The sequence below is a fragment of the Lingula anatina genome, chromosome 10, assembly GCF_051362555.1.
Source record: "Lingula anatina isolate TDL-2025a chromosome 10, LinAna3.0, whole genome shotgun sequence".
NCBI lineage: Eukaryota > Metazoa > Brachiopoda > Lingulata > Lingulida > Lingulidae > Lingula > Lingula anatina.
This window is the reverse complement of record NC_141776.1, coordinates 17,536,230-17,550,471: the sequence shown is the minus strand read 5'-3', so window position 1 is coordinate 17,550,471 and position 14,242 is coordinate 17,536,230. Positions and strand designations below refer to the sequence as shown.

At 37.5% G+C, this 14,242-nt stretch overlaps 2 protein-coding genes across 3 annotated transcripts; both read right to left on the bottom strand.

Moving 5' to 3' along the window:
- Positions 1-1,213: 1,213 nt before the first annotated feature.
- LOC147759701 (uncharacterized) lies at positions 1,214-2,880 on the bottom strand. Of its 2 annotated transcripts, none has more exons than XM_086998144.1 (3): positions 2,780-2,880; positions 1,537-2,370; positions 1,214-1,383 (listed from the first exon to the last, which is right to left on the bottom strand). In XM_086998144.1, the coding sequence occupies exons 1-2, from the start codon at positions 2,803-2,805 to the stop codon at positions 1,677-1,679; spliced, it is 720 nt and encodes a 239-aa protein (XP_086854270.1). In that variant the 5' UTR covers positions 2,806-2,880; the 3' UTR covers positions 1,214-1,383; positions 1,537-1,676. The 2 variants fall into 2 exon arrangements, with proteins under 2 accessions (XP_086854270.1, XP_086854271.1); XM_086998145.1 differs by having other exon boundaries at positions 1,270-1,383; positions 1,541-2,370.
- A 326-nt stretch (positions 2,881-3,206) lies between these two features.
- LOC147759700 (uncharacterized) lies at positions 3,207-8,622 on the bottom strand. The gene is made up of 4 exons (XM_086996450.1): positions 6,512-8,622; positions 5,975-6,142; positions 5,381-5,595; positions 3,207-3,846 (listed from the first exon to the last, which is right to left on the bottom strand). Exons 1-4 carry the CDS (start codon positions 7,017-7,019, stop codon positions 3,499-3,501), a joined length of 1,239 nt encoding a protein of 412 aa, XP_086852576.1. The 5' UTR covers positions 7,020-8,622; the 3' UTR covers positions 3,207-3,498.
- Between the last annotated feature and the right edge of the window lie 5,620 nt (positions 8,623-14,242).

Genomic DNA, 14,242 nt, shown 5'->3' with positions numbered 1-14,242 from the left:
CATTTAACATTTAATATTTAAAAAACTTCTTCTCAAATAAATATATAAACAGTAAAGAAAGACAAAAACACTTGAGGCGTCACTGTTACACCTAAACACCAAAAACTCCTATATATCAAGCTCAAATTTTTGATCAAAATACAAGAAAGAAAGAAGAATCTTCCGTAATTATCCAAACACCAAAGGTTCTTTAAATATAAACATGTTTAAAATCAAAAAGTGAACACTAAACAGTACAGTAAAAGCAAGCTTGTTTTTACTGTACGTAATCTGTTTGCTTCAGACAGATATTTCCTCAATTTGCGACCACATGAATCTGCCATTTTAAAAGAGGCAAGCTGATGCACTAATTAGTGCGAAACTACGGCACAGGCGATGCCATGACTTTTCTGCATTAGATGGATTTTCGTGTAAATTTAATGAGGCACGACGGGATTCCTGTTCTGATTAAGGGCAGTAGTCAAGTGTATTACCTGTAAAAATGTAAAGTTTTAAAGCTGCAATGTATTTCTTGAAAGTACTGTCTACGCCAAATCCCTTAACACGTGACACTGTAAAAAAATAATAATAAACAATGGCCAAAACGTATGAGAAAATAAACCATCACTTGTCAGTGCTCGACCAGTGTTCGGTTTAGACTATCATCCCATATGTTGGTTTTTCAAAAGGGAAGGTCTAGCAGAAAAGTGAAAAATGATCGTGTCAGAGCTGTAAAATACAAAAGGAGAATCAAATCATCAGTGAGTGCGAACTAACATCAAAAACCGTTTGAACCACCATTGGGTTGTAAAGAGGGCACTTAGGCAATTGTTTTGGGGAAATTGAACAAACGACGTTTGTGAATTTGTATATGATGTTCTGAGGATAAGTAAATGAATTTTGCACTACCAAAAATAAATTTCGCTTCTATTTGGAATTATATACTTCTGTATGTGTGTTTTGCTTGCTATATCATAATACATTAATACTAATAAAGATATAATGGAATTCTACTTCCCCTTAAAAAATGTAAGTAACTCAAAAGAACCCATGCCAGAAACTTAGAAAACATAATGTTTAGCAGAGCAAAAGTTTTGTAAAATATATATTATTAACTTTCAACCACATTCTACTTCCGCTTAAAGGTTTAACGAAGCAACCGTGGCGCAGGTTCGACGACATTTGTTCGTCTTCTCCTCAATCGTCGCAACCAACCACGCACTCTGCGCATCGCCATCCTCACGTGCCTGTACAATATTGGGAGATCAGAGACAAAAACCAATACGGCGAGGCCTACTAAAACACTTATGGCAACAGTTGCGGTTGGAACAACAATGGTAAGCGGAGCTTCCTTCGGCGGGTATCTTTGGCCTTTTGGTTTCGGTTTTACTTCTGGGATTGTCTCTGAAATATAAGGATGTATCATTTCTTCACTGCACATGATAAAAACAGAAGAGCGCCAACAGTCAATGAGAAGCAAATACTCTTCTGCACCACTATGAATCAAGGCAATGGACTTATCCTTGAAGAAACTACCAATACAGCAAAATGGCGTACCTACACAACCCTGTAAATTCTTCCATCCTTTACCAGGAACACAGCTCACTGATCTATTCACCGTGCCGTCAGGGAAAAAGAAACCTTCGTCACACAGCAAAGTGATATTAACGACTCCGTCTCTTTGCTCGTCGGACACATTACTTGCTATCCTGGCATGGGGTGGTGCAGGTGGCTTGAGACATGGTTGGAATAAAGGTGTGGTTGCCTCTACCTCTGATGTTGTTGTGGGTTCGGTTGTTGATGGACTTTTCTCTGCCTCTGACGTGGACTTGGGCGCTGGCTTGACTGTGGGTGGACTTGTCTCTACATTTGTTCTGGGTGTTGTTTGGTTTGTTGGTGGACTTGTCTCTACTTCTGTTGTGGGTGTTGATTGGGTTGTTGGTGGACTTGTCTCTACCTTTGTTGTGGGTGTTGATTGGGTTGTTGGTGGACTTGTCTCTACCTCTGTTGTGGGTGTTGATTGGGTTGTTGGTGGACTTGTCTCTACCTCTGTTGTGGGTGTTGGTTGGGTTGTTGGTGGACTTGTCTTTACCTCTGATGTGGGTGTTGATTGGGTTGTTGGTGGACTTGTCTCTACCTCTGTTGTGGGTGTTGGTTGGGTTGTTGGTGGACTTGTCTTTACCTCTGATGTGGATGTTGGTTGGGTTGTTGGTGGACTTGTCTTTACCTTTGATGTGGGTGTTGGTTGGGTTGTTGGTGGACTTGTCTCTATTTCTGTTGTGGGTGTTGGTTGGGTTGTTGGTGGACTTGTCTCTACCTCTGTTGTGGGTGTTGGTTGGGTTGTTGGTGGACTTGTCTCTTCTTCCGAGGTGCACATTGGAATGGCTGGTGCTGGAGGGAATAAGATGCTGTGTGCTAGTTTGGACTTTATCAACGAATAAAATTATCTTCAGTCCACATAATTTAACTACACTAGCTACCAGTAAAGTATATTGCACATCACTGAAAAATTTACATAGTAATATATTTGAATTTTTTCAAACTTTAAACGTCAAGTACTATGTAATCCCTGCGGATCCTCACATATTTTGATTCGCCATTATCACACCCAACACAATAATGAACATCGTTAATTACTTATCTATTGTCAGCAAATCACGCACCTCACCTGCCAAATACATGTAGTACTTACGCTAGACAAACAGGTGGAAAGTTAAATAAACTGACAGTGTATCAAATTTGCCGATAATATTTATTATGAAATTATAAACGATCATAATGACGATTAAATTAATAAAACCTCGTGATGCATTGCAGAAGCTCCATGCTCTCTTGATCCAGTCTGAGCTATTTGCAGACGTGTTGTAGATCATCAAGCAGCCAAGTTTGCCTTCAAAGCCGTCACGTTTACCTAAAATTGAACAATCACTTATTGTTTGGTTAACATTCTAACATTCATACTCAAAGAATATAGATCCGCCACGCAGCTCCTGATAACATTATTAAAGACACACTTACTGTGGGGAAACGAATACGGAATGATGGGAGACAGATGAAAATATGTGCTCGGCGATGCTCCCACTGAATTGCCAAGCAGACTGTTTTCACGGACCTCATTACCCTCCCCTCCCGTCATGACTGATTTCTTTTTCTCACTGACTATTTAATTTTAAAAGAAAACACCCATTGCCAAGTATGTATTTACTATTTTGTTTCATGGTGTGACGGTATGGCGCAATATTTGAAACAAACGTTGCCAAGGTGATGAAACTACCGGTAGGTCACTAAGCGTATGGTTACTAACTTATTTCATCAGTTATCTAAACGAGAACCGGTCACGTTATGGTATCTTTTCATATTCAGCACTTCTCCACCTATCATATCGGGTGATTTTACTCAGTGATGTGAAATACCGCTCGTATGTGAAATGGAAATGGATGCATCAACCGTTTGTAGCAAACTGATTTGGATGGCGCGCTCATACATGTAGTATGATATGTAAAGAAAAGGATAATCATGTCAAGAAAAAACATAAAGGTACTTACCTATGTAGATGTCGGAGCACGTCAGCATGTCATAGCTGCCTACTCTCTTCCGTGTTTTAAATTGGCTGCCCTTATAAATCGATATCTTTCCACTGTTTTTTGTATACGTCACGGCTATTTTGTTCCATGCATGTTGCTCAATTATATTTCTTGCAGGGCGATAAAAATTATCACTAGAACTACTGTTCCTTAGATTGAGAGCAATCGAATTTTTCCAATAACCAATTACTAAGCCATACTGTTTACATGTTTGCTTGTTCGAGTTCAGGTTCATGTAGTCCACTAGTCGATATAATGTGTCCCCTCCAGGGTTGAAGCTAATCTAAAATGGAACGAGCAAATATCTTCATGAGTTTCGTATTTGGATTATTGATGAAAGTTATATATGTACAAACTGAAATTTTCTTCCTCCCGTGAGTTTGCGGCCAACATAGACTAGATCTTCATCGGTCATCAGGTTGGAAGAATACTTTAGCTTGTGCTTTATAATTTTCATCTATAAAATGATCATGTGTCAAATAGTTCTCCGCCATAAGGCAATCATTTGCAAAATTAAGAATATCTGTTCATTCGGCTTCTTTGCATTAATATTTATTTAGTCTACATCACTACATGTTTATTAATTTGCCTCAGTTTAATTTTTGCATGTTTGTGTTTCTCTTCTTTTTGGTTTAACATAGTAATATTTATAATAATATTATAGTTATTCTTCCAATTTAAAGTTGTATTGTGCACGCACTATAAGAACGTGATAGGTCAAATAAATCAATCTCTTGAAAATGGATCAAGACAGTTAAATATATAATTTAAAATTTGTGAAAGCACACAGGATGAAGGTCCTTGCTGATCGATCTAGCAGTTCTGAGTTTTGGGACGAAAAAAAAGAGCGTACCTTAGGGTATTCGAATGTTCCTACAGTTTTGTCAATCAGTGGTTCATTTAACGTCCTTCCTTACACACTTTCAAACACGTGTCAGGATGTGTAATGTTAGTGATTGACAGTCATAAATGAGTAAGGAATGTTTTCTGTAGTTGATTGACATCTCCTTATAATACTTAAGCAGAGGAATGCAAAAGTGAAAAAGCCGCTGGAGGTTGAATGAGGTAGAAGCAGGCTTCCCCAACTATCAGACACGGATCCAAAGGATACAGAATTAACCGGTAGAGCGGATCACGCTACCTGTTTTAAGGTGTGTATCAGTGCGCATTTCACAGTATCATACCTCGGGACATACTTTAAACGCGTCCCTCCTGGTAGCCATGAAAACTTTATTTAATCCCTAACAGGATATGCTTACAAAGGCAGAATTAGATCTACGATATTAAAAGATTGCGCCTAGTTATTTACATCGGCTACGTCCAAACCTGCACTTTATGTTTAAAAAAGCACGGAATTAGTCGATTTATTACATAAAACAAGAAAAAAAGCGGTAGTGCATGAATTTTGATGCAATGCACTTTCCCGGAGAGCTACCATCACTATCAATATATATATTCCTCTACCGTCTTCAGTGACCACACACAGATTGTAGCGAGAGGCATACTGGCAGTGTTGTATTTAGAAGGGGGAGGGGTCCTTCGGTTTCTGAAAAATATATCACACTTTTATTCCCCTACCTGCAATTAGAATTTTGACTAGCTGAATCATAGTTCTAAACCGTACCAAAGGGCACCGTTTGCCTTCCAAAACACAAAAATTTTGGGGCCCTTGAACAGGCCCCGAACCCCACGCCAAGGGGCGGTCGGCATCGCATTCGAGGCTTGTCGTTCCAGAACTCCCCCCTTCAAATAATCCTGGATTTGCCCCTGACTGGTGTTAGGGATGCGTTCTGAAACCCATGGTGTTCCACTCTTACCATTATAGTGAACTCGCCCCGCACATCGAGTGCGCCATTGTTTGGAATATGTATGTATGAATCATTTGTATTCAGTCGGATGGCTGTTCCCTCAGTTCCTCCCAGCCCGATGTCCCAGGACCATTTACCATGAACTGTCATGTTATTTCCGTATCCGCTCAAATCGGCAAGTCCGACGTGATCCGATAATATCCACAATCCTTTTAGTGATGGCACTAAGAAGTGATACAGAATATATAAATACCCTCTAAAAACGAACTGTCAACCAAACTCACAAACGGTTAGGAAATAAATGGCGACAGGTAATTCACATTTAATGAAATGTTACCAATTTGTCTCTTTCTGCCAGCAAATGCTAAGTTACTTTTTATATCAGAGTATAAATCAAATTGAACTCGAAGTACCCAATTCTTATTTTAAAAATTGCTTACTCAAATAGATTATAGGCCCATTCATAATTACAAATTAAAACAAGTTACGGACAAGCCTGGTCATGCTCGGCATTAACGGAAGTGGAATGACCACGTCACTTCCGTCTCCCCAGATGACCTATCATCAGACGTACGCACAGGGGCCATGGTAGAAATCCTTTACCTCCACATGTCATTGGTCTACCAGACCAAGTCAAATTTCCCAGACATCTTCTTCGTCTGTCTCCGCTAATATGTCCATAGTCAGGGAGACATCTGTATCTCACCACTGAACCCATAGTGAAGTTCCCTAAAAAATTTGCACTTATTCCGGACTCGGGTGGTGGACAACCTGGGAGAAGAAAAAGCAGGACGGGATACGCGTACAGTGCGTGTAAGACCTTTAAAGAAATCATTTTCCGGACAATGTAGCATTTTTACAGTTTTTCAGAAACATCGTTATTTTGAATAATTATAAATAAACCATATTAGCCAAGGGAAATATTTTAATCAATATTGATAAATAATGTACCCAACATTCGCTACTTTTTTATATCTACTGAAGATTTTTCCACTACATTACAATGTTTGTTTTTTTTTTTCCTATTATTGAAAGACCAATTTCATGTTTCCCAAATTTTTTGGTCGAGCGTATCTATAGGGTACTTAATACATGTATATTGATATACTGGGTATCAGTATAGCATGAATGTTAACATACTTAAATTTGCCCTTTCTTTGCATCTGTTCCACGCTTCGTTAACACATTGCAGATCGACGACTGTGTCAAACAGCTGAACGCAGGATAGTCGTCCATCGAAAACCGCATTGTTGCTTTTCCGTTTACCAATCACTAAGTCCATGTCTGTTTTTAGTCGAAACTTCTTCAATGTGGATGTTTTATTGTTAAAGACAAGAGAATCCAATCTTCCAACCCCTATCATGGCATTACCAGTGGCATTATCATATTGCACAATAGCTTTGTACCACGTGTTGACACTGAACGCATTTTCTAGTGTAATTGCGTATCCAGTTTTAAAGCAGCCAAGAAAATTGGCATAAAAGGTGCTCCAATGAGGATGCTGCCATACATGGAGACCACAATTAGTTTCGGGTAAAGTAGGCCTACTAGTATACTCAAACAGACAACTGGATACATTTGCAGGATAAATCAGGAATATCAGAGTAAAACCTCTCACGGCCAATCCAGGATTCCCGGGCACCACCATATGTGATTTATTGGCTCTAGAAAAACGTAGAGCATGAGCGCTTCCGTACGGACCGGAAGCTGGCGTTATATTATAGAGGGTGCCATTGTGGCAATTTCCACTCAGGTCGGCGCCAAGACTGTTTGCATCAAGTGGCCAGAAAGCTGCTGGCTTTACATTCCCTAGAAGATAAAATCATATCACGTTCAAACAAAGCACACATTGCTTTTATATATAGGGTATAAGCAATTATGTTACAATCGGTCTCAGTAAATATTAACAAAGACACACAAACTACTATAAGACAGTTTATAATGCCTTTAGTTTCACTTAAGGCCCAGTCACAAATCAGTTGCGATGCGTCGGGGATGGGTAAAACCCGGGAAATTTGAACAAAATCTTGAGACAGATCTCACGATTTTGCACCCGTCGGAGGCGCTCTCCGGACGCCTGCGGGTTGTCGCAGATTTTTTAGACATCGCCACACCCGTCGCGGTCCCCAACTTTGAACTTAAAATTTAAAGATTGCTCGCAAGATTTTTCACCCATTTTGGGCATCCCAGACACAATCTCCGATGACCTACGATGCCCTCCGATTAATCGGAGGCGTCCTCCGAATAATCTGAGACTAGTCGCAAGATTCTGTGTGGGATTGGAAAATCAGGTTGAGATTCAATGTCTGCGAGTAGTCTCCGGCGCCCTCCGAATGAATCGGAGGCGCCCTGCGACGATTCGTACGCTTTATGTGATCGTCTCCGACGAATCGTATGGTGGAATCGTAGTAAATCGCCGTGTTTATAAGGGCGCCTCCGACCGGATCGCTAAAAGTTTGAGACGCTCTTGCTGCAGGAGGCTGTGACAGAAGATTTTGAAGATGCCAAGTGAAAAAAGACGCTCGCAGATATCGTCTCCGATCGCCTCCGATGCAATCGGAGGCGATCGGAGGCTAATCCCACGATTTTTCGACAAAACCGGGTCAAAATCCTTGAAAAAATCTCAGACAATGTGACTGCTCCACTTTTATTAGGATTATTGCTAGGATTGTTCAAGGATTCTTTATTTTCTACGACGACCCCCGGCCAAAACTAATCCCCGACAAATCGCCGACATTGTGACTGGGCCTTTAATTTTTCCTATTCACACCGAGTGGTGATTATCGCACCAGTGGTATATATTATGTTATATTCTCAGTTAAATATCTATTCTAGGTATTTAATTAAAGGATAATAGACACATAAAAATCCATTTCTCGAATTTTAAAGATTCAGCACTTAATCTATACACTATAGATATGTTTTAATCGATCCCCGCCATTTAAAAAGTATGAAAACAATCTATTAGTAGAAAAAAAGCGTTTTAGTAAACCTCAACTCAATATGCATAAATGAAGCAACAGATCTGGGTCACGTGGTACTGTGACGACAATGAGGATAAAGGTCTTTGAAACTCAACTGAGCTGCATGGTGCATACAGACAGAGAAGTTTAGGAAAGTTGTGTGGAACGGACTTGAGCAATTTTCGTTATGCCTCAGTGTATTGCCATGGGATTCACCAAAATTGCAGCGCTCGTTGAGAATCTTCTTTCATTGTCTGTGACGGTCTTCCGTGACTTATTTATTAACTTCGGTGATAATAGATGTAATGCTCGAGATCATGGTCACCTCAAGTTGTTTAGATCATATCAAAAGCTGACAAGCTTACTAATTGCTGATGCATTCTAAATGCACTGTAGTTGACCTAGAGCTCGTTAACAATAAAAACTGTTAATTATGCACCGCTGCACTCCCCAAGCCAGATAATAACAGGCATCCAACTCGTCAGATTCTTAGTGGGCTTTAATATTTTTCAATATATCTCTTTTATTTCATGGGGTATTTTTAATCATCGGTATTTTTTAAATGACGTTAAATATCGATATTTAACAATTGAGTTCAAACACGGTCGCGAACATTAATAAAATTGAATGCTCTCAGGGTATCTTGAAGCATGCGTATGCCCAGGCATTACTTCCGTGGAAGAAAACGTGGTTGAGGAATAACTGGAAGAAGAGCGGTAATATTAAAGAAAAAATGGGAACTGCTGTAATAAAATGGTTCGTAATCCTAATTCGTTTATGCTTTGAGGATTTGTTTCTGAAGGTTATTTCAACTAACTGAAATATTAAATAATTGAAAAGATTTATCATGTACGCAAAACTTTTTGCAAATTTGTAAGTTTTGTCAAACCCCAAAACATGTAGCAGATCAAGGTAAAAAAAGTATTGTTTGCTATTAGTAGCATGTTAAAAATGATTACTTTAATGTGTTCACTAAATGTGCAGTTTTGATACGTAGGCCTACGTTAGTATATTTTAAATTATGCATGGAGATTTAACCTGATAAGGGGTATAAGTAAGGCACATACGGATTTTTTTTAAAGAATGTTGGGTGTAAAAAAGAGCAACATGTAGACTAACGCAACAGCGTTATCACAGCAAATGTACCACATACAGTAGCTTAATTTCCATTAATAATAAAATCATCATTTAAGTCAAAAATATTCTCACGATTTGATAAAGATTCAATATTCTTATTTACCCTGAACGGTATATGTATTTAAAAGGAGGCTAACTGAAAGATAAACTTAAGTTTTATTATTTATTTGTGAAAACTGCCCATGTCACCCTATTAGTTTGGAGGTCTAAGCTTGATCAAGATCGCGTTAAAAGTTCTATGAAGCTTTGCAGGAAAATTTATTTCTTTATTTCTCTAGCTCCTTTATAAACCTGGTGTCCAGATTTTATCTAGTGCCCCCAGATCTGCGGGAGCTGCTCTTTGAAAATAACGCACAGGTAGAGTTTTTACCTGAGATAAATATCGCCAGCGAGAGTGCGTTCGATGCTCTCAAGACAAAGGCTACAGGAGGGTTGAAGGCTACTTAACCCTCCAATTAAGAGGTAAAGGAAGTTCCAGTTATGTGGACTATTAAGATAGGACTTGTAAAGGTAACATGCATTGTTAACCTCAGTTTAATAAAAGATGCAAGACGGGGTATCAGAATATTGGTGCGTTTTCAATTGATACAGAAGGTTTGTACATACAGGTGACTTTAACTCGCAGAGGATTTTCGATTATATTTCGTGAAAAATACACTAAATTTATATAAAATTATTTCATGGTTGGCCCCCCAAAAAATGTGCGCACAGTGCACCCGTGCGTATGACTACCGTAGTTACGCCCATGCATAATCTAGCTATAGAAACTGGAAGGTAAACAGACAAAGATAAATTAAGAGCCTGTAAACTATGCATTTTAGATGACATTGAGGATGAATTACATTTTATTCCTTTAAGAATTTAAAAATGTTTTTTTCTATAGAACGATTGGGCAGAAATACATCAAAAATTTATTAAACAAAGCACAGTGGTTTCAAGCTAATTAAATTGTTATCCATTAACTATGTTTCACAATTAAACAACTTATAAAAGTACTTAATATGTGCATCGGAGCTAAGATTAACGTCAGCCTAATGAGTTTTTATCATTACTACTAGTAGTTGTATTGTTGTTGTTTTCATGACTTTATATTTTCATTGCATTTCATTCTGATGAGCCATAGGGCGCAACAGTTTAACAAAATTAATTGAATTTTACAAATACCATGGACCTCATATTGAATGATCAACAGTGCTCTCAAGTCATTCGAATGCAGTGTTTTATACAACTTGGGATAACCATAATTAAATGCTAGGTAAAGAATATATTGAATAGACGGAAATGGCTTTACACAGCTTCACGAGGATTTAGACCCCTGGGGTAAGAGATTATAATGAGTATGAAATTTTATCAGGAGCCAGAAAAGTAATCTTACAGGTAGACAATGCAGCTCAGTTTGACAGCTAAACACGCCGCTTGTCTCTCTCTCCTCCGGTGGCACGATTGTCGTCATCGGGCCACGTGACCATGTAGCTCATTAACTCGCAGGCTAAGCAAAAAGGACGTTTTTTAAAGTCAAAAAATTTACAAAATGAGCTTTTAATTTGTGTATTTGGTTAAAGATTTCGTTAGTTGGGCATGTTTTCTGAAGAATATGCTCCGTTTAGGCCATTCTGGCGGAAAGCCTTTGAGGTCTTTAAAGATCTCATATGATATATAGTGCTGTATACGCCAAACAGATATTTATAATTTCTACAAAATTTTAATCGGTGGACTCTCGTCATTTTCATCTTAACATCCTCACGGCATTGTTTTAGCTTTGAATGTTAATAGGGACGGAAACGGTTGTGGTGATGGGCATGAAACTATCATAATGCTACAGTTTCGACTCACCTTTAAATTGACTTCAACGAAAATCCTACAGCACAGTGATTCGGAACTGTTAAGTTGTAAGCTGTATTGCACAGTAACAAAATATCGAACATTATTGATCTATATCGGAACAAAACTTACACCCCTTTCAACAAAATCATATGATTATATAAATATCGTCTCATGCTTCTATTCCTATTGCAGGGTTTCAACACTTGAAATGTTTACGTAGTTTCTATGACTTTGTACTCCTGCTTTCAACCTCTTCATCACGCTCTTCCATTAGGCTCATATCTAGGCTATATAAAATATTTATGCTTCCTCATATTTTCATTTTTCAAACTGCCTGCCGATGAGTTTCAGTTTACTGAATCTCACCATTTAGTGATCACTTCTATTATCCCAAAACAAAGATGTTTTACAATTGTTATCATCATGACCAGTGAGGCATCAACACGGCCTAATGTGTACTTCTTTGTGTTTGATCGAAACAGTAACACATCAAATTTACTTCACCAAATGGACGTCATTGTTCAACTAAGTAAATCCTTCGACAAATCATCATTTATTCATGTGCTCCCTAATAAATTTGCAACTTATAGGCACTGGGTGGGTTCATTTGTTTAATTTATTTTTATTTTATAGACATATGATTTTTTATGTTTAAGTAGCAGAAACTTCCTGATGTATAAAAACGATTTTTAGGTATGAGGGTGGGGTTTCCACTCCAGTTTACCCTTTGATATCAGGGGCAACTAAAAGGTATAAAAATTAAAGGACACAATAATTATGAAACGGACCACTAGCGCAACCTGTGTTACGAGAGTGACTCTAGCTTATATTCAGTACAATATTGCACTCTAGAAGCATCTCAACTGCCCATCCGAAATTTTAGAAATATTATATAGCCCTTTATATTTCAACAGTTAATGCTTTTTTGGAAACCAGAACAGATATTGTACGTATTTATATATTTTTATTTATCATTTAACCAACCTTGGTCCTCTCTCGCCAGTATATAAAATATAAAATTACAATTCGAAAATGTTTAAAAATTTCTGTGTAAAACTTCAATGATCCTAATCATAAAAAATAAAGGAAGACAAGTTTTAGAGAGAGTTTAAAACTGTCATAATTCACTTCAGCTATAATATAAAGGCAAAATCAGTAAAAGACCTGCTTCCATAAAATTCGTCACGCTGTCACCCTATTTCATAGTGGTTTAATATAAAATCGTAACCTATAAGACTGTGTTTGGTTTCAAGGATTTCTAATCAAAACAGTTTTGTTTATGATAGCCACATTTCACACTGTCAAAAAGATGGTATCTTAGTCCTTATAGATATGTCTGCTGCATTTGGTTCCATTGATGACAACATTTGCCTTCTTTGATTACAGCTCTAATTTCGCCTGAATTGATTAGCACTTATTTGACTAACTTCATATTTACTGAACACAAAAGAGGGCAATAGATTCATTGCTGTCAGAGCCCATTGTTTTACAATATGGTGTCCCACGGGGATCTGTGCATGGCCCACTTCTGTTCTTATTGTAGATGGCATTATACTGCAAGATGCCCTTAACAATGTTATTCTTGCAGATATATATGACACTCATATTTATACTACCTGTAAAAGAAATCACTCTCAATAGAGGAATGCATAACTGACATACGTGATTGAATGAGGACGAACATATTAGCATTCAGTGATGGCAAGAGGGAATTATTATGGCTGACATCAAAGTTTTAGAAAAACAACAAAATTTAGAATTTGCAAATCAGCATTGTATTCACTGGCGAATTAGAAAGATAAGCAACTTACTGGAGAAAATACAATTGAGAAACTAGTACATGCTTTCATTTCTTCTAAACTAGATTTAACCAAACATCATCTGAAAAAACTGCAATTAATTCAAAATTCTGCAGCCAGGCTGGTAACAAAAATGAAAGTGAACAATCTAATACATGTCACCCCTGTATCAATACATGTAAACCCTAAACTTTCATTGGCTTCCCATAAGATAGAGAATTTAATTTAAAGTTTTATGTGAAATTTTTTAAGCTGTTACAAAAAAAAAAAAACACTTAACATCTCAGAACTCATTAAGTCACATCAGCAGGGACGGGTTACTAAGTCTTCAACTTTTAGCCATTTACTCTTATTACATGCTGTTTTAGAGGGAAAAAAAGCTGGCAAATTTTAACGATAAAGGGCTTTCATGATATATGCAACAAAGCTCTGGAACAGTTTACCCGCTGAAGTAAGAGCGTAAGGTGACATAGAAATTTAAGGAGGTTTTTAAAGACTTGCATTTTAATAAGAGTGAATTATTAATTATCAAACAGTTTTTATCTTTTAAGATACTAGCATTCTTAATTGGCAATGTTTAACTCTTAAACTTAAGATTTTAGGTTATAAATAATCTATATCTGTAATTTTATAATTGATTTTTAATGTGCCATTTTAAGCTCTCAACTTTAATTTCATATATTTTGTTCGTTTAATTAAAAACAATTGTAATACGCAATTTATCCTTTGGTATATAATAACTATGGAACAGCTACGTTTTGCTCTTGTCATAGATCGTTGGGTGCTGGTAGACTTTCGAGGGATTCTCACTCGACGTAGTAATGGCCTAAAGTTTATTCTGTGTCTTGCGCTTTTGCCTATGATTTTCTGTCTGCGTTTTGCTTGTTAGACATTTTCCCTTCGTCAAGTAATTATTCTACAACGATTTCAATTACTAGAAAAATTGAAAAATAAACTTACCGCAAACTTGACCGTCTGCATAAAATCCTGACATCAATAAAATCACTAACTTTATGGAAATCTTGTAACAGCTGAAATACCCCATAGTCTCTTTCAGCATATTCTCATTCCGCTTTCTACTCTTTTATACTTTTACTTGCCATTTACAGAATTGCCGAAAAAACTGTGAACTCGGTGAGCAGCATGCA

Bases quoted from the DNA above. Each gene is read 5' to 3' on its own strand.
- LOC147759700 (XM_086996450.1), bottom strand. From the start codon at position 7,019: ATGGTGGTGCCCGGGAATCCTGGATTGGCCGTGAGAGGTTTTACTCTG. The intron at 5,596-5,974 runs GTAAAGGATTTC...ATCACTTCTTAG, and splicing joins TAGACCAATGACATGTGGAG to TGCCATCACTAAAAGGATTG. The intron at 3,847-5,380 runs GTAAGAGTGGAA...GTTCCATTTTAG, and splicing joins GGGGCGAGTTCACTATAATG to ATTAGCTTCAACCCTGGAGG.
- LOC147759701 (XM_086998144.1), bottom strand. From the start codon at position 2,805: ATGGAGCTTCTGCAATGCATCACGAG. The intron at 2,371-2,779 runs GTTTTATTAATT...TATTCCCTCCAG, and splicing joins CTTCTGCAATGCATCACGAG to CACCAGCCATTCCAATGTGC.